At 31.5% G+C, this 21,850-nt stretch overlaps 1 protein-coding gene and 1 long non-coding RNA gene across 2 annotated transcripts; both read left to right on the top strand.

The window, feature by feature from the left end:
* Nucleotides 1-16: 16 nt before the first annotated feature.
* LOC123200949 lies at nt 17-1,501 on the top strand. The gene is made up of 3 exons (XR_006498685.1): nt 17-125; nt 988-1,156; nt 1,279-1,501. It is a non-coding gene; the product is annotated as an uncharacterized LOC123200949 (long non-coding RNA).
* Nucleotides 1,502-15,076: 13,575 nt separating this feature from the next.
* LOC123200948 (putative receptor-like protein kinase At3g47110) lies at nt 15,077-20,712 on the top strand. Its single transcript, XM_044616370.1, has 5 exons — nt 15,077-16,090; nt 16,309-16,380; nt 17,366-17,587; nt 18,180-20,177; nt 20,250-20,712. Exons 1-5 carry the CDS (start codon nt 15,100-15,102, stop codon nt 20,600-20,602), a joined length of 3,636 nt encoding a protein of 1,211 aa, XP_044472305.1. The 5' UTR covers nt 15,077-15,099; the 3' UTR covers nt 20,603-20,712.
* The last annotated feature ends 1,138 nt before the right edge of the window (nt 20,713-21,850 follow it).

Genomic DNA, 21,850 nt, shown 5'->3' with positions numbered 1-21,850 from the left:
ACATATCGGCGAACTCTCTAGAACTCGTCTCCGAATCATTAGTGCATCAAACTGTTTGTTCTCATCATAGCATTGATGATGGTAGACAGGAACTCGTCTTCTCTCCGGCGTCTCTCCTGTCCTGTGTTTGTCTTTGACTTTTCATGATTTAAAATTTTTCAATTTATATAAAACTTATTTCGTTATTGTCAATAGAAATTATTTTGCTTGAGTGGCGTTGCTTCTCCTCGCCTGGATTGAAAAATAAGTATAATGAAAAGAACTGGAGTGTTTACATCTCAAACTTCCTCAAATTAGGTGATAAAAACCAGAGTTTTTTTTTTTTTTCGCTTGAGTGTTGCTGCTTCTCCTGTTGTAGTTCCTCATTGTGTTTTTGCTTGGAAGGGAATGGTTTGTGGCTGCTGGGTTGGCTTCTCCCGGCCTTGAGTTCTTCAGTGTCTATAACATTTTTTTTGAAGTGTGTCTGTTTTTGTAAGTTGCCTTTCTCTGCATGTTTTCGGCTTAGTGTTCCATTTATTGTGGCTTATATGATGAGGTGAATTTTGTCTATAGCTTTTTGTTTTTTTTTTTCCATTGTTATTAACAACACAATCTTTGACTTGAATCCTATGTGATCATAATGTTTAATTATATGTGATCATTTCACTAGATTGTTACTTGCATTGATCGCTCCATATTCATTAATATTACTATCTAGATTAATTTAGTTAATTATGTAATGCTTAATTTGTATGTGTACATTAACGTCAAGTGATTAGTTTTTAAGGTCGTATTTATTTGAGGCTAGTGTTAGAGAATGTTTGTCGAGTTCATTAGAGGAGGACATCATTCCGTCACTGTCTGTTGCTAGGAGTAATTGGCTGGAGCTACTGTCAAAGCATATCTCTAAGAAATATTACATTGATTATGTTAAAATGGCGTACTGGCTTATGAATGCAGGAGACTCCTGACTTACAAGCCTGCCAATTGCATCTAATCTTTGTGTAGGTTGGCATTGTTCATGCTATCAATAAGCTTCATAGTGGTCTACCAGGTTTGAATTTAGCTGTATCCCTTCATGCACCAGTTCAAGAGTTTTTTGCCAGATAATGCCTGCAGCTCAAGCTTTTCCTCTGGAAAAACTTATGAATGCACTTCATGCATATCAAAAGAATAGGTAACAATTGATTCACAAATGTTTCTTGAAAATTAATTTGCAATTCTCTCTGTGTGACTCTCCCCCTCTCTTTTTGCGAAATATTTCAGATTTTAACTCATTTTTTAATCTTAAACTTTCAGTCAGCAAAAAATATTTATTGAGTACATCATGCTGGATAAGGTGAATGATGAAGAGCCACATGCTCACCAGCTTGGCAAACTGCCAGAGACATCTCAAGTGGTGAGCTCTTAAATTTTAAAGTTGGAGCACGGGGAATAATTTTGTTATTTTGTCCTTGTAACAGCCTTTATTACATCCGTGCTAATCTATGGATAAACCCAAGAAAGAGAAGAAGATTGTAAAAGCCTTTAAGAAGAAAAACAAACAATTACAATGGAAAAAAAGATAAACATGCTGAAAAGAGAGACAAAACTAAAATAACTTGTTACAATTGTGGCAATAAGGGTCATTTCACCTGTGATGGAGCTGAAAAAAAGTATTGTCTCATTCTACCTTAAGTTTTGAAACTTTTGTTTTTAATACTATGATATTAACTAAGTCTCATCTTATGTAGACTATAAACTCAAGAAACACAAACCATGTAGCTCATGATAGTGGAGTTTTTGTCGAATTTTGTCGAATTCCAAATGAGACGAGATGGTTTTATGTAGACAACAATATAAAAGTTGCAGTAAAAGAGATACACACTTGCAAATTAGTTTTGCAAGATAGTCGAACCCTATACCTATATGAAGTTTTATAGCTCCAGATATTCAATGAAATTTGGTCTTTGTGCTTGTACTTCTTAATCCAAGATATAATTTGGATTTATCTTGGAACTTTGTTGAAAAATTTACAATGGTATTGATTTTTGTGGATTTGGTTATTTGTTGAATGGTTTTATGGTGTTGGACACCTTTTATTAAAATGATAATGTTAGCTTTTCTTTATTTGCTACTTTTAGTAGTATGAATATAGATACAAATACATGACATACTAGATTAGGACAGATTGACCAAGATCGAACAAATAGATCTTATAAAGGTTTATTAGGAACTTTCATAAAACTTGAACTGCTTAGATGTGAGTATTGCTCAGTTGAAAAAACTACTAAAAAATCATTTGACAAAGTTGTAAGAGTTGAATTTCCTTTACAACTTATACATTCAGACATCTGTGATCCTATGAATGTTATAACAAGGCATGATGTCTCATACTTCATTACTTTTATAAATGACTACACTCAATTCGATCATGTCTACTTGATCTCCCACAAGCCTAAAGTCATTTATTGCTTTAGACATTATATAAATAAGGTTGAGACTCAATTAGACAAAAAAATAAAAGCTTTAAGAACTAATTGACGTTGTAGATATTTGTCTGTAGAGTTCAAGGAACTATGTAATAAAAAAGAAATAGTGAGGTAACTAATAATTCCAAGAATTTTGCAATAAAATGGTGTAAAAAAAAAGAGAAATAGAACTCTATTAGAAATGGTAAGTCAACGATGGTGCAGACAAATCTTTCAATACATTTTTTGGGTGATACATTGTTAACTACTGCCTAAATACCTAATCGAGTGCCTTCTAAGTTACTTTGCTTTCACTCTCTATAAGTCATGAACAAGTAGAAAACCTAATTTAAATCAGTTGTGACCTTAGGGTTCTATTACATTTATCCATGACTCTTCCCATAAGTCTTTGGAAAATTTGGACCAAAAGGATATATATGTATCTTTATAGGATATTCTCAACACTCTAAATGGTATGTGTTCATTAGGGAAGATTATGATAGAATATTAACTGAATTTGAATCAAGAGACGCTACATTCATAAAAGGATGTTTTTCTTAATAGGGGTAATATCGATAAAACTTTCATCTATATAAGATAAAAGAAAAATGGGAAATAGATACATCTCATCAACCATTAGATAAGTCTCAAGAAGTAGTACCTTTACCTTTTTTAGATAGTGAACGCAATGAGAAATTGTCTTATCCTTCTTAACTAAGTAAGAGTAATGAGATTAAGCTTCAATCTGTTTTAGATAGTAGAAGCAATGATCTCTAATTGCGTAAAATTGGTTATCCAAAGGTACCTAAACTACATTTTGAGATTAAAAATGAAGTTTTCATTACCACTCTTAAAAATGATGAAGAACCTAAAAACATAAAAGAAGCTTTATCATCCCTTGATAAGAAAAAAATGACAAGAAACATTGGAAGAAAAAATGAAATCCATGATAATAAACCAAGTCTAGAGTTTGGTTAACTTACCTCCGAGTCAAAAACCCATTGGGAACAAGTGGATTCTCACAATTAAATGTAAGATAGATGACTTAATGATAGATACAAAGCGCACCTTGTGGTGAAAGACTATACTCAACAAGAAGGTATAGATTGTGATGAAACTTTTTTTGCCAGTTGTAAGATTTACTTCAATTTGTTTAATTTTAGCTATAGTGGCACATTTTGATTTAAAGTTGCATTAGATGGATGTCAATATAGTTTTCCTTAATGGAAAGTTTGGTGAAGAAATCTACATGAAACAACTTGTAAGTTCCATTGTTAAGGGTCAAAAGCACAAAGTGTGCAAGTTTCAAAGTCAATATACGACCTAAAACAATCATCCAGATCTTGGTACTTAAAATTTCATAAAGATATAATGTCTCATGATTTTAAAATGATTGAACAAGACCACTGTGTTTATGTGAAAAACTTTAATGACAAATTTTCAATTCTATCTCTATACGTAGATGATGTGTTAATAATAGGAAACGATTTGAAGTATATGATGACCACTAAAGGTTGGTTATCTATGAATTTTGACAATAAGGATAGGGGTGAAGCATATTACATATTAGGAATTAAAATCAAGAGTGATCGTTTAAAGAAACTTTCAGCTTTGTCACAAGAACATTACATTTGAAAGATTCTAGAACAATTCAATATAACAAACTGCAAACCCATTGATATTCATGTGTTAAAAAAGCAAATTATTGAGCCAAGAGATGTGCCCCAAGACTAAGATGAGAGAAGAAAAATGTTGAAGATACCCTATTCAATTGCTATTAGAAGTCTTATATATGTTATGATATATACATGCCCATATATTTGTTTTATTGTCAGGTTAATTAGTCGATACCAATCGAATCCTGGAAAATAACACTAGAAGGTTATGAAGATGATATCGAGATATCTAAAAGCTATAGTGGATTATTATTAATGTTATCAAAGATCATACTTGTGTTTAGTTGGCTATTCAGATGCTAATTAGATAGGTGATTTAGACCAACGCAAATTCACTTTTGGTTATGCATTCTTACTCCAAGAGGGTCTCATATCTTGGAGCAATAAGAAACGAACATGCATAGTCTTATTCACAATAGAGACCAAGTTTATAGCGTGTTCAATGATTTTGTAAGAAACTATTTGATTAAAAATAGTTTTTATGAATTTGGATATATATGACGATATTGATGGAGCTATAGTTATCTATTATCATAATCAAGCTAAGATAGTTTTTACAAAATATCCTAAATTTTATAGTGGAACCAAACATATCAACATTAGATACAATTTTATAAGAGAGATCATTTCTAAAAAGGAAGTGAACATACGATATATTTTTATGCATCACATGGTTGTTGATTCTTCAACTAAATCTATTCTAAGAGATATATCTATTACACATTGAATTTTTTGGATTGCATAAATTGTGATTGATAAGTTGTTGAGCTCATGTATTGTACTTGTGACATAACATAAAAAAACATGAATTCAAATTCATTTTATTTTGAATTTGTATCCCAAACTTCTTGGTGTTTCACTATACACATTATTTTGTTTGAAATCTTAACAAAATTATAATGTCACACAAGTTATAGATTGACTCATTGACATGAGCAATCGTTTTTGGCATTGAGAGAGCGAACAAAGATGAGACATATTTCTTGAGAGAATAATTATTAAAGTCGAAATGTTAAATTGATGATCAGTCATTATGAGGTCATGGATAAAGATATTTTGATGATAATCGTTTGGATTCCCTATTTTCAAATAACTTGTGAATACCAAATACAAGTTCTTAATAAATACTTGCAAGTTTGAAAATATTTAAAAACTTAAGTCAAGCGTTGGGTGTAGCGATTGAACTCAAATATGTACAATGTTGATATATGACCTTTATGGAGAAAATACACAATAGCACATGTTTCATACTATGTGTGCATGAGTCAACCAATGAAAATAGTAAGTGAGTAAATCCTTGTTTCCTCAATGTGTGAGATTTTATGAGGCTTACCTCACGTTGATATTTATTCTTAGTGTTTGTTATCTTAGCTTGGTACCTATGACTATGCATGATGCAGTCTATGAAACATGACTAGAGAAGTAACTAAGTTTAAATTGAGAATTTCGAGTAAAAGAAAAAAAACTTATCTATTATGTGTATCCATTGGCCAACCGATCTTGTTAATCATATGTGAGATATGACTTGATTATAGAGACATAGGGAGAAAACACAAATATTTTAAGGGATTAAAGAGAGTTAGTGTTGTTGTCAAGTAAGTCTAGGGTACAACAAGACAAACAACAAATTTTTTTTGGATTGAAGTGACTATATTATTCCTAATATATGTACAGTGATAAGCTCTCAAGTGTAGGTTGCTCACAAGGTCACACAATACATTTGCAAATATGAAATATACTATTGTATGAGATTTTTGTGTTTAAGTATTTGGTTAAGATCTTTTGTCAAGTGTGAGTGAGAGATATTTGGTTTAGGTATGTCTATGATGGGTCGACCACACCTGTTTGTATAAACTGCCAATTGGCAGTTGAAGGTGGTTGGAGGATGACAGTTGGGTAGTTGCACACATATAAAGTATCCTAAAACTATCATAGATGAAAAACGTAAATGTTTGCTCTCCCCCAATACGCAAAACTACAGGAACCAAATACAGAAAAGGTTACAAAACTTCCAGAAATGAAAATCACATAATCAAGAAACAAAGTACATGATAGCAAATTGTGTTGTGAAAATAATTAAATTTGGATAGACATGCTTTGGATCAATTCAAGTAGCGGGTATGCAATTTACACTATTTTGAATTTACAGAATTGACTAATTTTTTCCAACAATTCCTTTGGTATGTGGTTATTGTATTTATTTATTTGCTTTTTTCTAAGTATTTTGGTTTTACTTTAGTAAAATTTATGTTTCAAAGAAAAGGGTAGACTTGGTTGTTACTAATAATTGTATATAGAAATTTCAATTTATAAGAATTTTTTATCATACTTGGTTCTAAATGAAAAAGAGTTTGTGCTAATAAAATCTGAAGTCAAGGACTCATGACGAATAAAATGAAATTTATGTGAATTATTTGTATTATAATATTGTGCATTGTATTAATAGAAACAAACATGTTAAAATATAGCGGTAATTTTGAAAATATTTAATAAATGGCATTCATATTAATTAATTGAATAATTGTATAATATTATGAAGTATTAATTCATCATTATTTATTCAATTATAGTTATTTAGGCTAAAACTAGTCTGTTAAATCAGTCGGACTGTAAACTATTGAGATAAGCAGTTCGACAATCAGTTTGATTTTAAATTATTGTTTTTATTAACAGAGTTATCATTTGGGTGGGTAAATGTTATTAATACAACTAAGGGTGGAAAAATATTTTTGTACCAAACCTTAGGTGAGCTTAGTTTGTTTGGGCATCCTTGGCTCTTTTTCTTTGTCTATACATACTAAAAAAAATTGAAGGAGAAGATTGACGAAGAAGAAGCTGAAGATGGAGGGTTTGGACTTGCAAGATTATTTATTTTTTATTAACTTTATTTTATTTTTTTTTATTAGCGAAGTAAACAAAAGAAACTTAATAAATAATAATAACGTAATTAGTTTCTTTGAGTCATAGACGACAGTTACGAAAATGACCCAAGCAGGTGGGTATCGACGGACACTACAACTTAATCAATTGGATCCACCAAAGCAATTTGCTCTAGAATGAGGCTTTCGTTGAGAGATCGATTAGTGATTGGGCCACCCCTCCTGGCAAAGAAAGAAAGCCAGGAATTGAATTGAATCTTTTAGGAATGGAATCACATAGCTGCGGAGCTAACCTTTCTTCATGTTAAATTAGAGGTGTTGGTAGGCCGGGCCGAGTTGGGCTGACTCAGGCTCGGCCCATCGGGCTAATAGGCCGGGGTGGGGTCAAAGCCCAAACAGTAATAGGTTTTCAGGCAGGGCTGGCCCATTAATATATAAAAGCTCAAGGTCCGACCCATATAAAAATGGGCCGGGTCGGGCCATGTTTTAAATGGATCGATCCGACCCATTTAATCAATATTTAAAAAAAATTATTTAAAATTTTTAAACACAGATTATTTTTTAATTATTAAAACCGAAAACAGTATTCCAAATATTTTATTTATAATCTCCTACTTATGACGAAAGAATACCATAGTTACATGATGAAAAATATTATAAATTGTAACATAGTATAAATAAATTAATTTATATACTGTATAAATTATAAAACATAAATAAATATATACTATGATAATATTCAAATGGATTGAATTTATTTGATACTTGATCTATTTATAATATTTTGAAATGATAAAATTAAAATAAAATTATAAACACAAAAAATTATTATTTGTGAATTCAGATATTTTCTAAAAGAAAGTTGATAAGAGAAAATGAGATTAAAAATATATGAAATAATTGAAATTGAGAGACTTGTAAATAAAAGTGAAAATGAAGAAAATTGAATGGATTTATATAGAAAAAAATTAATTAATTAAAAAATAAAATAAAAAGGAGGCCAAGGCTTCTGCCACAAGACAAAGAAAAGCAAGGCGTCTGCCTTGTAGCAGAAGCCTTCTGCTGCAAGGTAGAAGAAAGCACACAAGGCAAAGACAAGAAAAAAAAATTATTTTTAAATAGTATCGGGTTAGACCGGGCCAACCCATGAGCTTAATATTAAAGCCTAAGGCCTGACCTAATAAGCCTATAGGCCTAGCCCGCATGCTATAGTATCGGGTCGAGTCTTTTAGTGCTATGTTTTTTTCGTGTTTCGTATCGGATCTCCATTTGACCTCGCCCAATTGACGTGTCTATATCAAATCCTTCTTCTTACCCAACCCACCGCCCTTCACCGAGCCAGCCTTTGCAGTAGTTTATTCGTCATATTTTTATGCAGATTCTCAGGTTGCTGCTCTAGCGTCTGCTTCATCGGGTGTTGAATCGGATGTTTCATCTGCTTCTGCAGGACCTTTATCCTCTTCTTATGGTTCAGCTGAGACTCCTATAGCCCTTTGCTTCTTGGCTTGCTCTGCTCTTCGAGCTCTTCCTTCGAGTTGTGCTCTCTCTGCGTGCTTCCAGCGAAGACAGGAAGATCAGGAATTTACTGGGCATAACCGAAAGAAAGATCTCTCAAACAGGCATTTTTCCTATACAGTGCAAGATTGAAGACCACGACAGTTGACTAAACGTGTACTGGGCCTAAGGAGGATAGTCTATTCACATATTATATTGAGACAATCATAAGTGTATATCACGCATTTTATTAGTTAAGATTAAATTTGAATCAAGTTTATTTAAATTTGAAAACTAGTTTGATTCAAATAAGTTTGAAATAAGTTCAAATCAAATGAACTCAAGTTTGAGCTCAACCTCGAAAGTTAAATATTTTCAAGGTTGAACTCGAGTTTGAGGGGAATTTGATTCACTAAGTTTGCGTGTCTAAAAAAATTCGAACGAATCAACTTAAATAGCATCGTTTTGAGTATTACATATTAAAACAACATCGTTTTAGTTATTTTTTGTTAACTACAATACCAAGTTTATGTTGGCTTAAAAAAATATATAAATGTTTGAAAATGAAGTAAGGGGTGTTCCGGGTTAGTTCAGTTCACATTCATCTCTAGTCTTTTATATATTTATCAGACTAATAACAATAGTGTTGTAAATTTTTTTAGTAAGAAAATTTAAAATTAGTTTTTAAAAGTATAAATTTATTTAGTTTTAACGAGTGCACATACAATCAGTCATTAAAGTTATAAAATTAGTAGTTATAACAATGGAATACTTATCCCCTCATAATTTTTTCTCGTTAAAAGCACTTTTTTTTGTAATATTTTAAATATTTTAGAGATAATTCAATATTTAAGGGTTTAAAAGATATATAGGGAAGGAGAAAAGTTGGAAAGAGTACAGATAAAAAATATATCTATGCTTATCCTTAATTGAGGGGATTTTAGTCGTTTTTGTCTCTAACCTATATCCCCATTGAGGAAGGGGATGCTAATGACCTTGTTTGATGGGCTAAATTGTCATCTATTTTGATATATCAATTTGCCAAAATTTTTATTTTTTCACAAAACATTTATGTCATGTTCGATTTATGAAACTCCAAAACCAATATAATCTCATTCACAAAAAAGTTGATCCAAATGTAACTTAATTAGAATTCGTGTAAAAAATACTCAACAAGTACGTGTCATATTACGATAATGGATTGTCTCAAAAATTGTCAACTCTACGTTCAACCAAATCTAGGATAAAAGACATAAATTTATTTTCTTTATAGTTCTATAAATTTATTATATTTTTTTATTCTTTTGATATTACATAGTTTCTAAATTTGATGAACCCCCTCACAAAGGCTAAACAGTGAGAGAGTGGAGCAAAATTTTTCTTTTAAAAGAAAAAAAAAAAAGCTCAAATAGGCGAAGTTTGCCACAATAAGGGGCTCAAAATTTTCTCATATGGGAACACGAAATCCAAATTAATTAGTCATCACATGCTTTTGTTGTGAAAGAAGAAACAAAAGCAAGAAAAATAAAATATATAAAGTGACCTTGAATAAGAATAGTTAAGTCTCTTTGTTTTATTGGAAAATTCAAAGCTTACATTTTGAAATTCAACCCTAATTACGCAAAAGATTCAAATTAATAATGCATTATGAAGAATAATAATAATATATAGTACAACAAGCCATTTCACTGTCTTCCCAACTGTGCTTCTTTAATTTATCCAGTGAATTTCATTCAATTTCCGGGAAATTTATTAGCTTTTTCTTTTGGCCAAAGGGTTATGTCCCACCCAAATTTTAATACAAGGACAAGTATACACCAACAAAATTTTAAAAATCTAAATATTTATTTATAAACTAATTTTTATTAAAATTTTTAGTTAAGATGAAGGATAAAATTATTATTTTAATAATTATATTAAAATTATATATAATTTATTATATTTTCTCCTCTAAGTTTTAAAAACTAATAATTTTACTTTTGTCTAAAGTTTTCTAATTTTAAAATGTCATATTCCCCCCCCCCCCCAAAAAAAAACCTAATGTTTTCATCTTTTTCTCATTTCAACTGCCCCCAAACTTTTGAAAACTTTATTTAACCCCCCTCTTCAAGTTCATATCATGTTAGTTATATGAAACTCCAAACCAAACACGACCTCATTTACCAAAAGGTTGATCCGAACGCAACTCAATTAGAATTTATGTAAAAAATACTCAAAAAGTATGTGTCATATCATATTAATGGATCATATTGAAAATTGTTAGCTTGAGGTTCAACCAAATCTAAGATAAAAGACATAAATTTCTTTTCTTTATAGTTCCATAAATTTAGTATATTTTTTGTTCTTTTGATATTACATAGTTTCTTAATTAGACGAATCCCTTACAAAGGCTAAACTGTAAGAGAGGTAAGCAAACTTTTTCTTTTCTTTTCTTTTTTTTTTCAAAGCTCAAATAGGTGAAGTTTGCAATAATAATTGGCTCAAAATTTTCTTATATGGGAACGCAAAATCCAAATTAATTAGTAGTCATCACATGCTTTTGTTATGAAAGAAAACAAAAGTAAGAAAAATAAAATATATAAAGTTAGATCTAAGATCCAACATAGTGCAATTGTGGTGGTGACAGAAACCTAATGGTTTACTTTGAATATGAATAGTTAAGTCTCTTTGTTTTAATGGAACATTCAAAGTTTACTTTTTGAAATCAAGATTAATAAAGCATTATGAAGAATAATAATAATATATAGTACAACAAGCCATTTCACTGTCTTCGCAACAGTACTTCTTGAATTTACCCAGTAAATTTTATTCAATTTCTGGGTAATGTATTACCTTCTTAAAAAATATAATACATTTCCATTTATAATCTGAAATTTTATTATTTTATTTTAATAGAATTTGGATTAAATTAGGAAAATTGAAATTTTTATCCTTATTTGAGTCTATGTATACATTTATATCACACTTTTTATACTCTAAACATTTTTACCATTTTATAAGATAAGATGTCTAAATTGTCTTTATCTTTAATTTTGAGAAACTAAAACTAAGTTTTCAGTATTACTTATTTTTAATACACTGTAAAAAGAAAAAATGTATAGATATTTAGTATCAATATATTATATTATTGAATTTTATATCTAAATTTATTTTTATGTTTAAATTATAAAAATGTTGATATTATTTTATCTAAAAATATTTTTTTAAAAATTTATGTATAACAGTAAAATAAAAGGGTTGACGTCTTTAAAAGTTTAGAAAAATAAAATAAAAGGGTTGGCGCCCGTCAACTTTTTTTAATTTTATAAAAGGCAAATAAGGTTTGGTGCTTTTATTTTATAAAAAGTGGGCCATATCAACGTTGGTATGGGCCTACCTTTTATTTTATTTTATAAAATAGTGTGCCATGTATAACGCCAACCCTTTTATTAAAAAAAGGGTGGGTCCATGCCAACCCTTTTATAAGGGTTGGCATGGGCTCACCCTTTTATTTTATTTTATAAAATGGTGTGCCATGTATACCCTTTTTCAATTGAATGCTTGGCCAACGCCAAGTCTTTTTTATTTAAAGGGTTGGCGTCAACGCCTTCTAACATTTTCTTAAATTTTTTAGTTACTAATTTTTTTAATTAAAAGTCAATTTTTTTTTTTTTTAATTAAATTTTATCAAATCATTTTTTTGGAGCATCATAATAGCTAAGATCTAATATAAAGTATGATAGATTACTCTTTTTGTTTTATATCTTTACTTCAAAAAATTCTTAATCTAAAAAATTTGTTTTATTTTTCAATTTTTTTCTTCTTTATTTTGTTTTTGAAGCACTGGTTCTATGTTAAAGTACTTGTTCTATTTTTCATAACATAGTTCTAAAATTATAGAGAAAAAGAGAGAAGGCCTTTTTGCATGAGTCTCTACTTGAAAGCTAAGGAAGAAGAGAGAATAAATTTTCAGAGAAAAAAGAGAATATCTGCATGGGTCATTTAAAGAGGGGTATTTTAGAAAAGTAGATTACTGTTGTGGTATATTTGTTTAAGTTTTGAAATGAGTAGTATATATGTATATACGGATTAAAAAAATGCTAAAAATTTCAATTACCCATTAAATTATGTATGTTCATATTAAGTATGTCATCTTACTAATCAAAGTATATACACCTGGGATTATATGGATTCAAGCCGAACTTGAATAAAAGTCAACTCAAAATTCGTTTGAATCCAAAATGACCAACTCGATATTAACCTCAGTTTGTTGGAATTGCTAGAGAAGAAACATAATCGTCGAAGAAACATAATCGTCGAAGAAGAAGAAGAGTCATAAAAAAAAAAGAATCATTGAAAAGAAGAAAAATGGTTGATAAGCTAATTTTAATTATAGTTTGAATAAACCATTCACTTTAAAATATATATTATTTAATAAAATTAATTAAATTATAGTTTTTTATAACATAATATAAACATATGAAATAAATATGAAATACATATAAATAAAATGACAAAATAAATATGAAAAAAATAGAAAAGCTTATTGATAAATTCTGTCAAATATATATATGTGTGTGTATGTGTGTGTGTGTGTGTGTGTGTGTGTGTGTGTGTGTGTGTGTATAAAATTTGGTTTTGTTTGAAAATAGTCTAAATTGTAACTCAAAATGAAAACTGTTTTCACAAATTTATCAACTAAAACTAAATTATTTTACAAAAACTAAACCAAACAATAATTTTTAAGTGATTCAATCCGGTTTTATGGTATGAACCAAAAAGCAATACTATGTGTATCCATTTTTTATACACAATTCATATACACAGTGATGTGTCATCATATAATTAAGTGATTTTAAAACATGTGTCATCATATGATAAAGAAATATCCAATCACATGATAACACCTCATCTGTGTATATAAATTGTGTACTAAAAATGGGTATATATAGTTTTATTGATGAACCAAATTATATACACTTCTACTAGTTCAACTTCTCCAACTTAAATCCTGCAAATTCATCTTTTCCAACTTTAGTCTTGAACCTTTTTAATCAAATTTCGATTCTCTCAAGGTTCAATTGGAATCCTTCTTACTTTTCTTGTCGATTTTTGTCAATTTTTAATAAGAATTATGTTTTTTTTTAAATTATTATGATTGGTATCAAATTAATCGGAATTTGGGTAAATCGCGGTGATGAACATTGCTTTTCTAATTCTCTCCAGAAAACGGAAAGCTTTTAATTTCTACTTGTCCATTCGTTGTTGCATTTCTCTGTTCTTAATTTCTTCTACTCCTTTCACAGATCCCTCCGCTGTTCATTTCTCTTCACACCCTCTTTCCCATGGTCAATTTGACTACTTTTGGTTTTGATAGATGATTAATTGTAATAAAATTTTAGAGATTTAAGTGATAAATGTTTAAGTTAATATTTTTATCAGAGGTAGATTCAAACTGAGTCAAACTTGAGTTTGACTCAAGTTCAACTATAATACGGAGTTGAGTTTGGCTTGGTGTTGTGGTTGGGTCAAATAAAACTACATTAATTCTCCCTTCTAGCACACTTAATTAGACTAGGTTACTTGACTTTTGGTGTTTTTCACTAAAACTGACAATTTTTAATACGACCCATTAACTCAACATGGCACCACACGAAAAATATTAGGTTATGGTTGAATTTTTTGACACTAAATTTATTTCCGGTCAACTTGACATGATTCAAAATTTGTTAAAGATAAATTCTACAATTGTTGAACAATAGCAGTTGAAATCTTTATAGATTATATATATTTTATCTTTATATAATTATAATTACTCATATTATTATTTATTTTATTTAAATATTTTTATGTATTATTTAGTAAAAATTTAATTTGGTTAGTAGGATTATAAACGCATTTTAAATATTTTACTCATATTATAATTACATATTGTATCTTTATAGTAAGAATTTAAAATATTTACATATTGCATATAGTTTATGTTTGCATAATTATAATTACTTATATTATTTTTATTTTTATTTAAATATTTTATTTTGTTATTAAATAGAAAGAATCTGATTTAATTAATCAAATTATTGACATGTTTTAAAAGTCATAGTATGCAAATTTTTGTATCATTTGTTAATAAAACAAAATGTTATATTTTATATTTTATTAATGGTAGGTTGAGATAATTTATTGAAGAAATTAAAACGATAAAAATACTTTGGAGAGTGAAAACAATAGATAATTTCATATCAATTTAGGTTAGGTCGGGTCAACTCAAATATTAAAGGGTTGAGTTAGAGTTAAAAATTTTTGATATGATTTTAAATCAGATTGAATTAAAATTAAAAGTCTCTGATATAAAACTCGAATTAATATGATATGAACACGATCCGATGACATGAACTACCAACTCTATTTTCGACTTATTTTTCAATCAAATTGGTAGCTATAACAAATTAGCAAATGGAGCTAGGGCCCTACCATTAACCATCGGTGGAAGGAGCATGTTTGTGGGTTCTTGTCTATCATTAAGTAGCGTATGTTCTTAGTCTTCTTGATTGGAATAATTGTGGAAAGACTTGAGGAAAGGAAGAGAAGTGGCAGAAATTTATGTAAGAAACGAGTCTCCCTTTGTCTTTTCATGAACTTATGGAGTTGACTCTAGTCATAGCTTTGCTGAATTATCGTCGTTATAAGTTCTTTTCACACTTCATACTCTTACTACACAATTCAATGGGTAATATCTTGTCCATCTATTTGCTTTTGCATTACTGTTTCATGGCTACCTTGGCTATGACTGCCAAAAATTTAACAACCGATCAATTTACTCTTCTTCAATTCAAAGCACATATCACTTCCGATCCTTACAGTGTACTGGCATATAACTGGTCCATTTCTAATCCAATTTGCAGCTGGGTTGGTATTTCCTGTGGTGCTCGCCATGAGAGAGTCACAGCCTTGAACCTTTCATTCATGGATCTCGGTGGCACCATCTCTCCACACCTGGGCAATCTCTCATTCCTGGTGAAACTTGATCTTAGTTACAACAATTTCCACGGTCATCTGCCAAATGAACTGGGACAATTACGCCGACTTAGAATCTTTTCTGTCGGTAACAATAGAATAAGTGGAGATATTCCAGGATTTATTGGTCTCTTATCCAAACTCCAAATCCTGGAACTTCAATATAATAATTTCTCAGGTACCATCCCAGATGTTCTCTTTAATGTAACTACGCTAGAGGGCTTGTGGGCACGCAACAATAATATCGAAGGAAGCATTTCACCAGAGATTGCGAAGCTCACCAGGCTTAAAATTTTCTTTATGGGATATAACTTCCTCTCGGGCTCCATACCTTGGAGTAGCATCTACAACAGTTCGTCGCTACAAGAGCTTCGTTTAACCGGCAATTTTTTGTCTGGCAGTCTGCCGGATGGTCTCTGTAACCGTCTTCCCAAACTTGAATGGCTAACTCTATCTGCGAATGGATTTTCTGGCCAGATTCCAGGAAGTTTAGGCAACTGCAGTGAGGCTAATGTTTATTCATTGTCGTACAATAAATTCACAGGGCTCATACCACAAAATATTGGAAATTCGAGCAAGATTACGATTTTGAATCTTAATGACAATAACTTAGAAGGTATGATTGCACCGCATTTTTTTAGCATAATTTACTTTTAGCTGGCATGTGTATTCATGATCAATAAAACTGTATGGATAGTATTTATTATGTGATTAGAGATGATTCTCATCCTGGCATAATTTGGCTGTCAATAAGGCTACAAAATGTAATCCCCATGTTTCTTTTATTTAATCTCTAGTAACCGTATGTTTTGGCAAATTTTTGTCCTCTAGCAGGTGACATTCCACAAGGTATTGGCAAGTTGAAGAATCTACGGTCTTTGACTCTTGGTTTCAATCATTTAGCCGGTATAATTCCTTCCAAAATTCAGTATATTTTTAGAAATAAAACTATACATATTTTTGAGTGCACAGTTAGGTATAGAAATCATATATTATTTTGTGATTAAGTAAATTTAAATGAAGAATAAAGTAACACATAATCACATGATAATACATCATTTGTGTATCCAATTATATATTCAAAAATACGTACACATAACATTACTCTTTATTTAGATTGACCATATCAAGTTCCATTCATTCTTTATACGTCAATGATAAATTAATTGAGTTAATTAATCTAGAAAAAATAGATTTATAACAAAGAGCAATGTTATGTGTATGTATTTTTGGTATATATATAATATGTCATCATGTGATTAGATGTTAACTTTATCTTTAATTTAAAATCATCTTTATACTTAAATTATATACTAAAAATACGTATATATAGTTTTATTGTTGAGCAAGTGCCCTTGTTAAAAAATGTGCAACAACATACATTGAGTGAAAATAGTAAAGAGTGTGTTAATTTAGGTTATTCCAAAACACTAAATCAAATAATTAAAGTAACACAAAATAATCACTACTTTAAGTCCTAGTGGTTCAAAAGGGAACGATACAATTCCTTCGGTCGTTCAATATCCTGCTATGATTCGGAGTTTCAAGTGTAATGCCTGTGCTTCAAATAAGAACAAGTGTTGTTATACTTGAACGCCCAATCTATTCCCAATACACTTATTGTAGAATTTGGGTCACTACATCCAACCACTAACGGGCCTAAACTTAAAACATGTGTCCCCACCCAACATTGCGAATAATTGGGAGCATTTATAGCAGAGTTACCCTCTCACACTCATAAAACAGTCAGCAGTACAAGTTTTCGCTGTATCTCAAAACGATGTTCAAAATTACACATCATATAGGCACCTATTAGTAGTCAAAATTTCATGATAAATTAGTGAACTAAGCTTTGTTCTAAGTCTATTTTGATTGGATTTTCAATTTACAGTTGGTCTCTTCCCGTCATTCATCTTAAACATTTCTTCTTTGGAGTCTTTTTATCTAGACAGCAGTGGCCTATTCGGCAGTCTCCCAGCTGATATCTGCAAACACATTCCATCACTTGAGGACATTAGACTTGAACGCAATGCGATAAGCGGCAATATTCCTAAGGATATCAAGAATTGTACTTCTCTCAGTTCGTTAGATCTCAGGGATAACAAGTTAACAGGTATTTACACTTCTTTAAGACTTGTGATTTTAATAGAGATATGTCATGTGCACACACTTTTGCATATGCAATTGGACATATAGATAATGTTTCATCATGTGATTAGCTGTTATTTTATCCGTCATTCAAAATTATTCAATCACATCTGTGTACCTAATTATATACTCAAATATGTGTAACTATAGTTTTATTGATTTTAATATTATATTGTACATGCACACTTTGATTTGTTTGACATATGAACTAGATTGGATAACATGCGTATTATATTGCCTCCTCTTCATTTCAGTTTTATGCATTATTGTTTGCCCACACACCTTGGGGTGAGTCTTTTCTTGTTTGAAGCATTTCAATTTCTTAAATACCTTGAAACTGGTATGAAATATTTTGGGGCGTTTAAGAAACTAAAAAAAATTGAAACTCTAACGTTTAAAATTAAAAAAAATTAAAAAAAAATTAGAAAAAATAGCCCTTCTGTCAATTTTTATCCTGTTGGGATCACATTACCAATGTTTAAAATTTTAATCTATTTACAGGTTTCTGTTTCTTATATTTTATTAAAAAGTATGTTTCAACCTTTCCGTCTTGGCAGGCGAAATTCCAGAGGAGATAGGCAATTTGCAAAATCTACAAGTTCTATATCTAGATTCCAATAGCTTAAGTGGTGTAATACCAGCCTCAATCTTCAATATTTCAACCATAATAAATATTAGTCTATATGAGAATAACCTTTCAGGCTATCTACCATCAACCATTGGCCAGGGGGTTCCCAATTTGGAGCTTCTTGCCATAGCGTCAAATGAACTTACTGGAACAATCCCCACCTCCATTACCAATGCTTCCAAGCTGGCTACGCTAGATCTCTTCTCCAACTTTTTTTCTGGGCTTGTTCCAAATACATTTGGCAACTTGAAATTCCTCGAATGGCTTAACCTTGGGATGAATAACTTCACCACTGAATCGCCTACAGCAGAATGGAACTTTTTGTCTTCTTTGACAAATTGCAGGAAACTAAAGAATCTATTCTTGGAATATAATCCACTGTATGGCGTCATACCACTTTCAATCGGCAATTTATCTGCAACTCTCGAGAGTTTTGTTGCAAGTAGTTGCAAGATCAAGGGCAACATTCCTGCTGAGATGGGTAACTTGCATAGCTTGATAACTTTAGATCTTTCAGAAAATGACTTGAACGGATTTATTCCAACAACAATGGGAAATTTGCGGAATCTCCAAGGTCTGTGGCTAGAAAAAAATAACTTTTTGGGATTCATTCCTTATGAGCTTTGCCAATTACACATGTTAAATTATCTGCTATTGAGTGATAATATGCTTTCTGGACCAATACCAACATGCATGGCAAATTTGACTTCTCTGAGAGAACTGCAGTTAGGCTCAAACAAATTAAACTCTAGCATACCCTCATCTTTATGGACTCTTCAGTATATCTTGCAGGTAAACTTGTCATCGAATTCATTGAGTGGTTTTTTATCTCCAAGTATACAAAACTTGAAGGTCTTGAGAGGTCTAGATTTGTCAAAAAATCTCTTGTCAGGAAACATTCCCACCACCCTTGGGGACCTTCAATCTCTTGAAACTCTATCTTTGGCGAACAATAGATTTGAAGGTGTCATCCCTAACACATTTGGGGCATTGATAAGCTTGTTATCCTTGGATCTCTCTAACAATAGTCTTTCAGGAGAAATTCCCAAATCATTGGAGGCTCTCACCTATCTCAAGAACTTCAATGTCTCTGTAAATAATTTACAAGGAGAAATTCCTAGCAAAGGTCCTTTCAAAACATTTTTTGCTCAATCTTTTTTGTTAAATCATGCATTGTGTGGTTTGTCAAGGCAAGGGGTTCCTCCTTGCAATGTTGACACCATCAAACGATCAAAAACACTAGTAATGAAATACATTTTGCCTTCAGTCCTGCCAATTTTAATGGTAGTGATTGTAACCTTTGTCTGCGTAAGGTGTTATTATAGAAAAAAACATTTTTCAGTTGATCGAGTCAATTCGTTACCTTTAGCAACATGGAGAAGAACATCATATCTGGAAATTCAACAAGCCACTGATGATTTTAGTGAGTGCAACTTGCTTGGTATTGGCAGCTTCGGTTCTGTATTCAAAGGAACACTTTTGGATGGAACTATAGTTGCAATAAAGGTTTTTAATTTGCAAGTAGAAAGAGTACTCAAAAGCTTTGATTCTGAATGTGAAGTATTACGCAACATTCGTCATCGAAATCTCATAAAAGTCTTAAGCAGCTGTTGTAACATTGATTTTAAGGCCTTGATACTCGAATTCATGCCCAATGGTAGTCTTGAGAAGTGGTTGTATTCTCACAACTATTTCCTAGATATACTACAAAGGTTGAACATAATGATAGATGTTGCATCGGCTCTTGAATATCTCCATCATGATTATTCAACACCAGTCATTCATTGTGATCTGAAGCCTCAGAATATCTTATTAGACGAGGATATGACTGCCCATGTTAGTGATTTCGGCATTGCCAAGCTCTTGGATGAAGGAGATTCGAAGACACGAACCCTTACATTAGCTACTATGGGGTATATGGCACCAGGTGAAGTTTCAATTCTAAATCTCAGTTAAAATGTTATTTACTTTTAATGATGAATATAATGTAAATTTGCAGAGTATGGATCAATGGGGATTGTGTCCACAAGAGGAGATGTCTATAGTTTTGGGATTTTGCTGATGGAAACTTTCACAAGAAAGAAGCCCACAGATGAGATGTTTGCCGGAGAAATAAACTTAAAGAACTTGGTGGAGGCATCACTGCCTGATGCAGTTACTGAAGTTGTGGATGCGAATTTGTTAAGAAAAGAGAATGGTTTTGCAGCCAAAGTGAATTGCTTGTTAAGCATCATGAATTTGGCTTTGAATTGTTCCATAGAATCACCTGAACAGAGGATCAATATGCAAGATGCCGTGGCAAAACTCAAGAAGATCAAGTTGCAGTTTCAGCAAGATGTAAGAGGCACCTAAATAAATGGTGTTGTGATGTGTGTTTATTTATGCACTTAGTTTCTTGTTTGTGATCTTTCTAGTTGATGACTATCTATCTAGTTAAACTTTGAATATTGGATTTTGATTTTCCTTCAATTTCAACTTTGAGTAATGGATTCTGCATATACAGTATTACTTAAACAAGAAATACAGAAGAAGACTTTATCTTTTTGTAAATAGGTTGCAAACTCGAAGAATTGGGGCAATGAATTCAAATCACCAATTTGAAAATCCAAATTATAAAGGCCAAACGACTATTTCCCACCCAAGGTTTGATGATTTCTCAAAAGTCCCCCCTTTAACTATGGAAACACCAAAGACCCACCCATGACCGGTTAGATTTAACCAAACCCTAACGGTGGTAAATTTAATCTCATTTTCCCCCCTAAAAGTTTAAAAACTAAGATTTTTTTCCCTAAGCTAAGTTTGAAAATATCTCATTTCCCCCCCTAGGGTTTGAAAATATCGCATTTCCCCCCTAAGGTTTAGCTCTCTGGCGCCATCACTGGCCGTCTTCCTCTCCCGACGGTTTCTCTTCCACCGACGGCCTCCCTAAACTCTTGCACTACTCATCCGACGCTGAGATAAGTCGTCTGGGAAGAGAAATCGTCTTCCCATATGACTTATCTGACGACGACGATCGCAATTGGAACATGAAGATGAAGATTAAGCCCGATCGCAGTTGGAAGATGAAGACGACGACGACGACTGGGAAGACGAAGAACTTCGTCTTCCCCGACGAAGTTCTTCGTCTTCCACGGCTTCTCCGACTCCGATGAGGGGTCCAAATGGAAGGAAAGAGATCGCCGAAAGGAGAGGATGCTTCGAGAGGGAGAGACCGTCGGCAATGGAGCCGAAAATGTCGTCGGAGATTTCAAAAAGAAACCCTAGGGTGAAACTGCAATTTTTTAAAACTTAGGCTGGGGGAAAGTTTTAGTTTTTAAAGTTTAAGGGGGCAAAATAGATTGTATTTAAGTTTATTTTTAATATTATAGCAAAAATGACGATTTTACCCCTATCACCGTTAGGGTTTGGTTAAATCTAACCAACCATGGGTGGGTGTTTGGTGTTTCTATAGTTAAAGGGGGGACTTTTGAGAAATCATCAAACCTTGGATGGGAAATAGTCGTTTGGCCAATTATAAATTCAAATCGAATACTAATAATGATTTGAACATCCTGTAGCTTGAATTTAACTCAGTTTCAAAAATTTTTTTATTCTAGCTTG

This window comes from Mangifera indica, chromosome 17 (assembly GCF_011075055.1).
Source record: "Mangifera indica cultivar Alphonso chromosome 17, CATAS_Mindica_2.1, whole genome shotgun sequence".
Taxonomy (NCBI): Eukaryota; Viridiplantae; Streptophyta; class Magnoliopsida; order Sapindales; family Anacardiaceae; genus Mangifera; species Mangifera indica.
The sequence above is the reverse complement of the archived record's forward strand: the minus strand, read 5'-3'. Positions and strand labels throughout refer to the sequence as shown.

Bases quoted from the DNA above. Each gene is read 5' to 3' on its own strand.
- LOC123200948 (XM_044616370.1), top strand. From the start codon at position 15,100: ATGGAGTTGACTCTAGTCATAGCTTTGCTGAATTATCGTCGTTATAAG. The intron at 16,091-16,308 runs GTATGATTGCAC...GTCCTCTAGCAG, and splicing joins TAATGACAATAACTTAGAAG to GTGACATTCCACAAGGTATT. The intron at 17,588-18,179 runs GTATTTACACTT...CCGTCTTGGCAG, and splicing joins CAGGGATAACAAGTTAACAG to GCGAAATTCCAGAGGAGATA.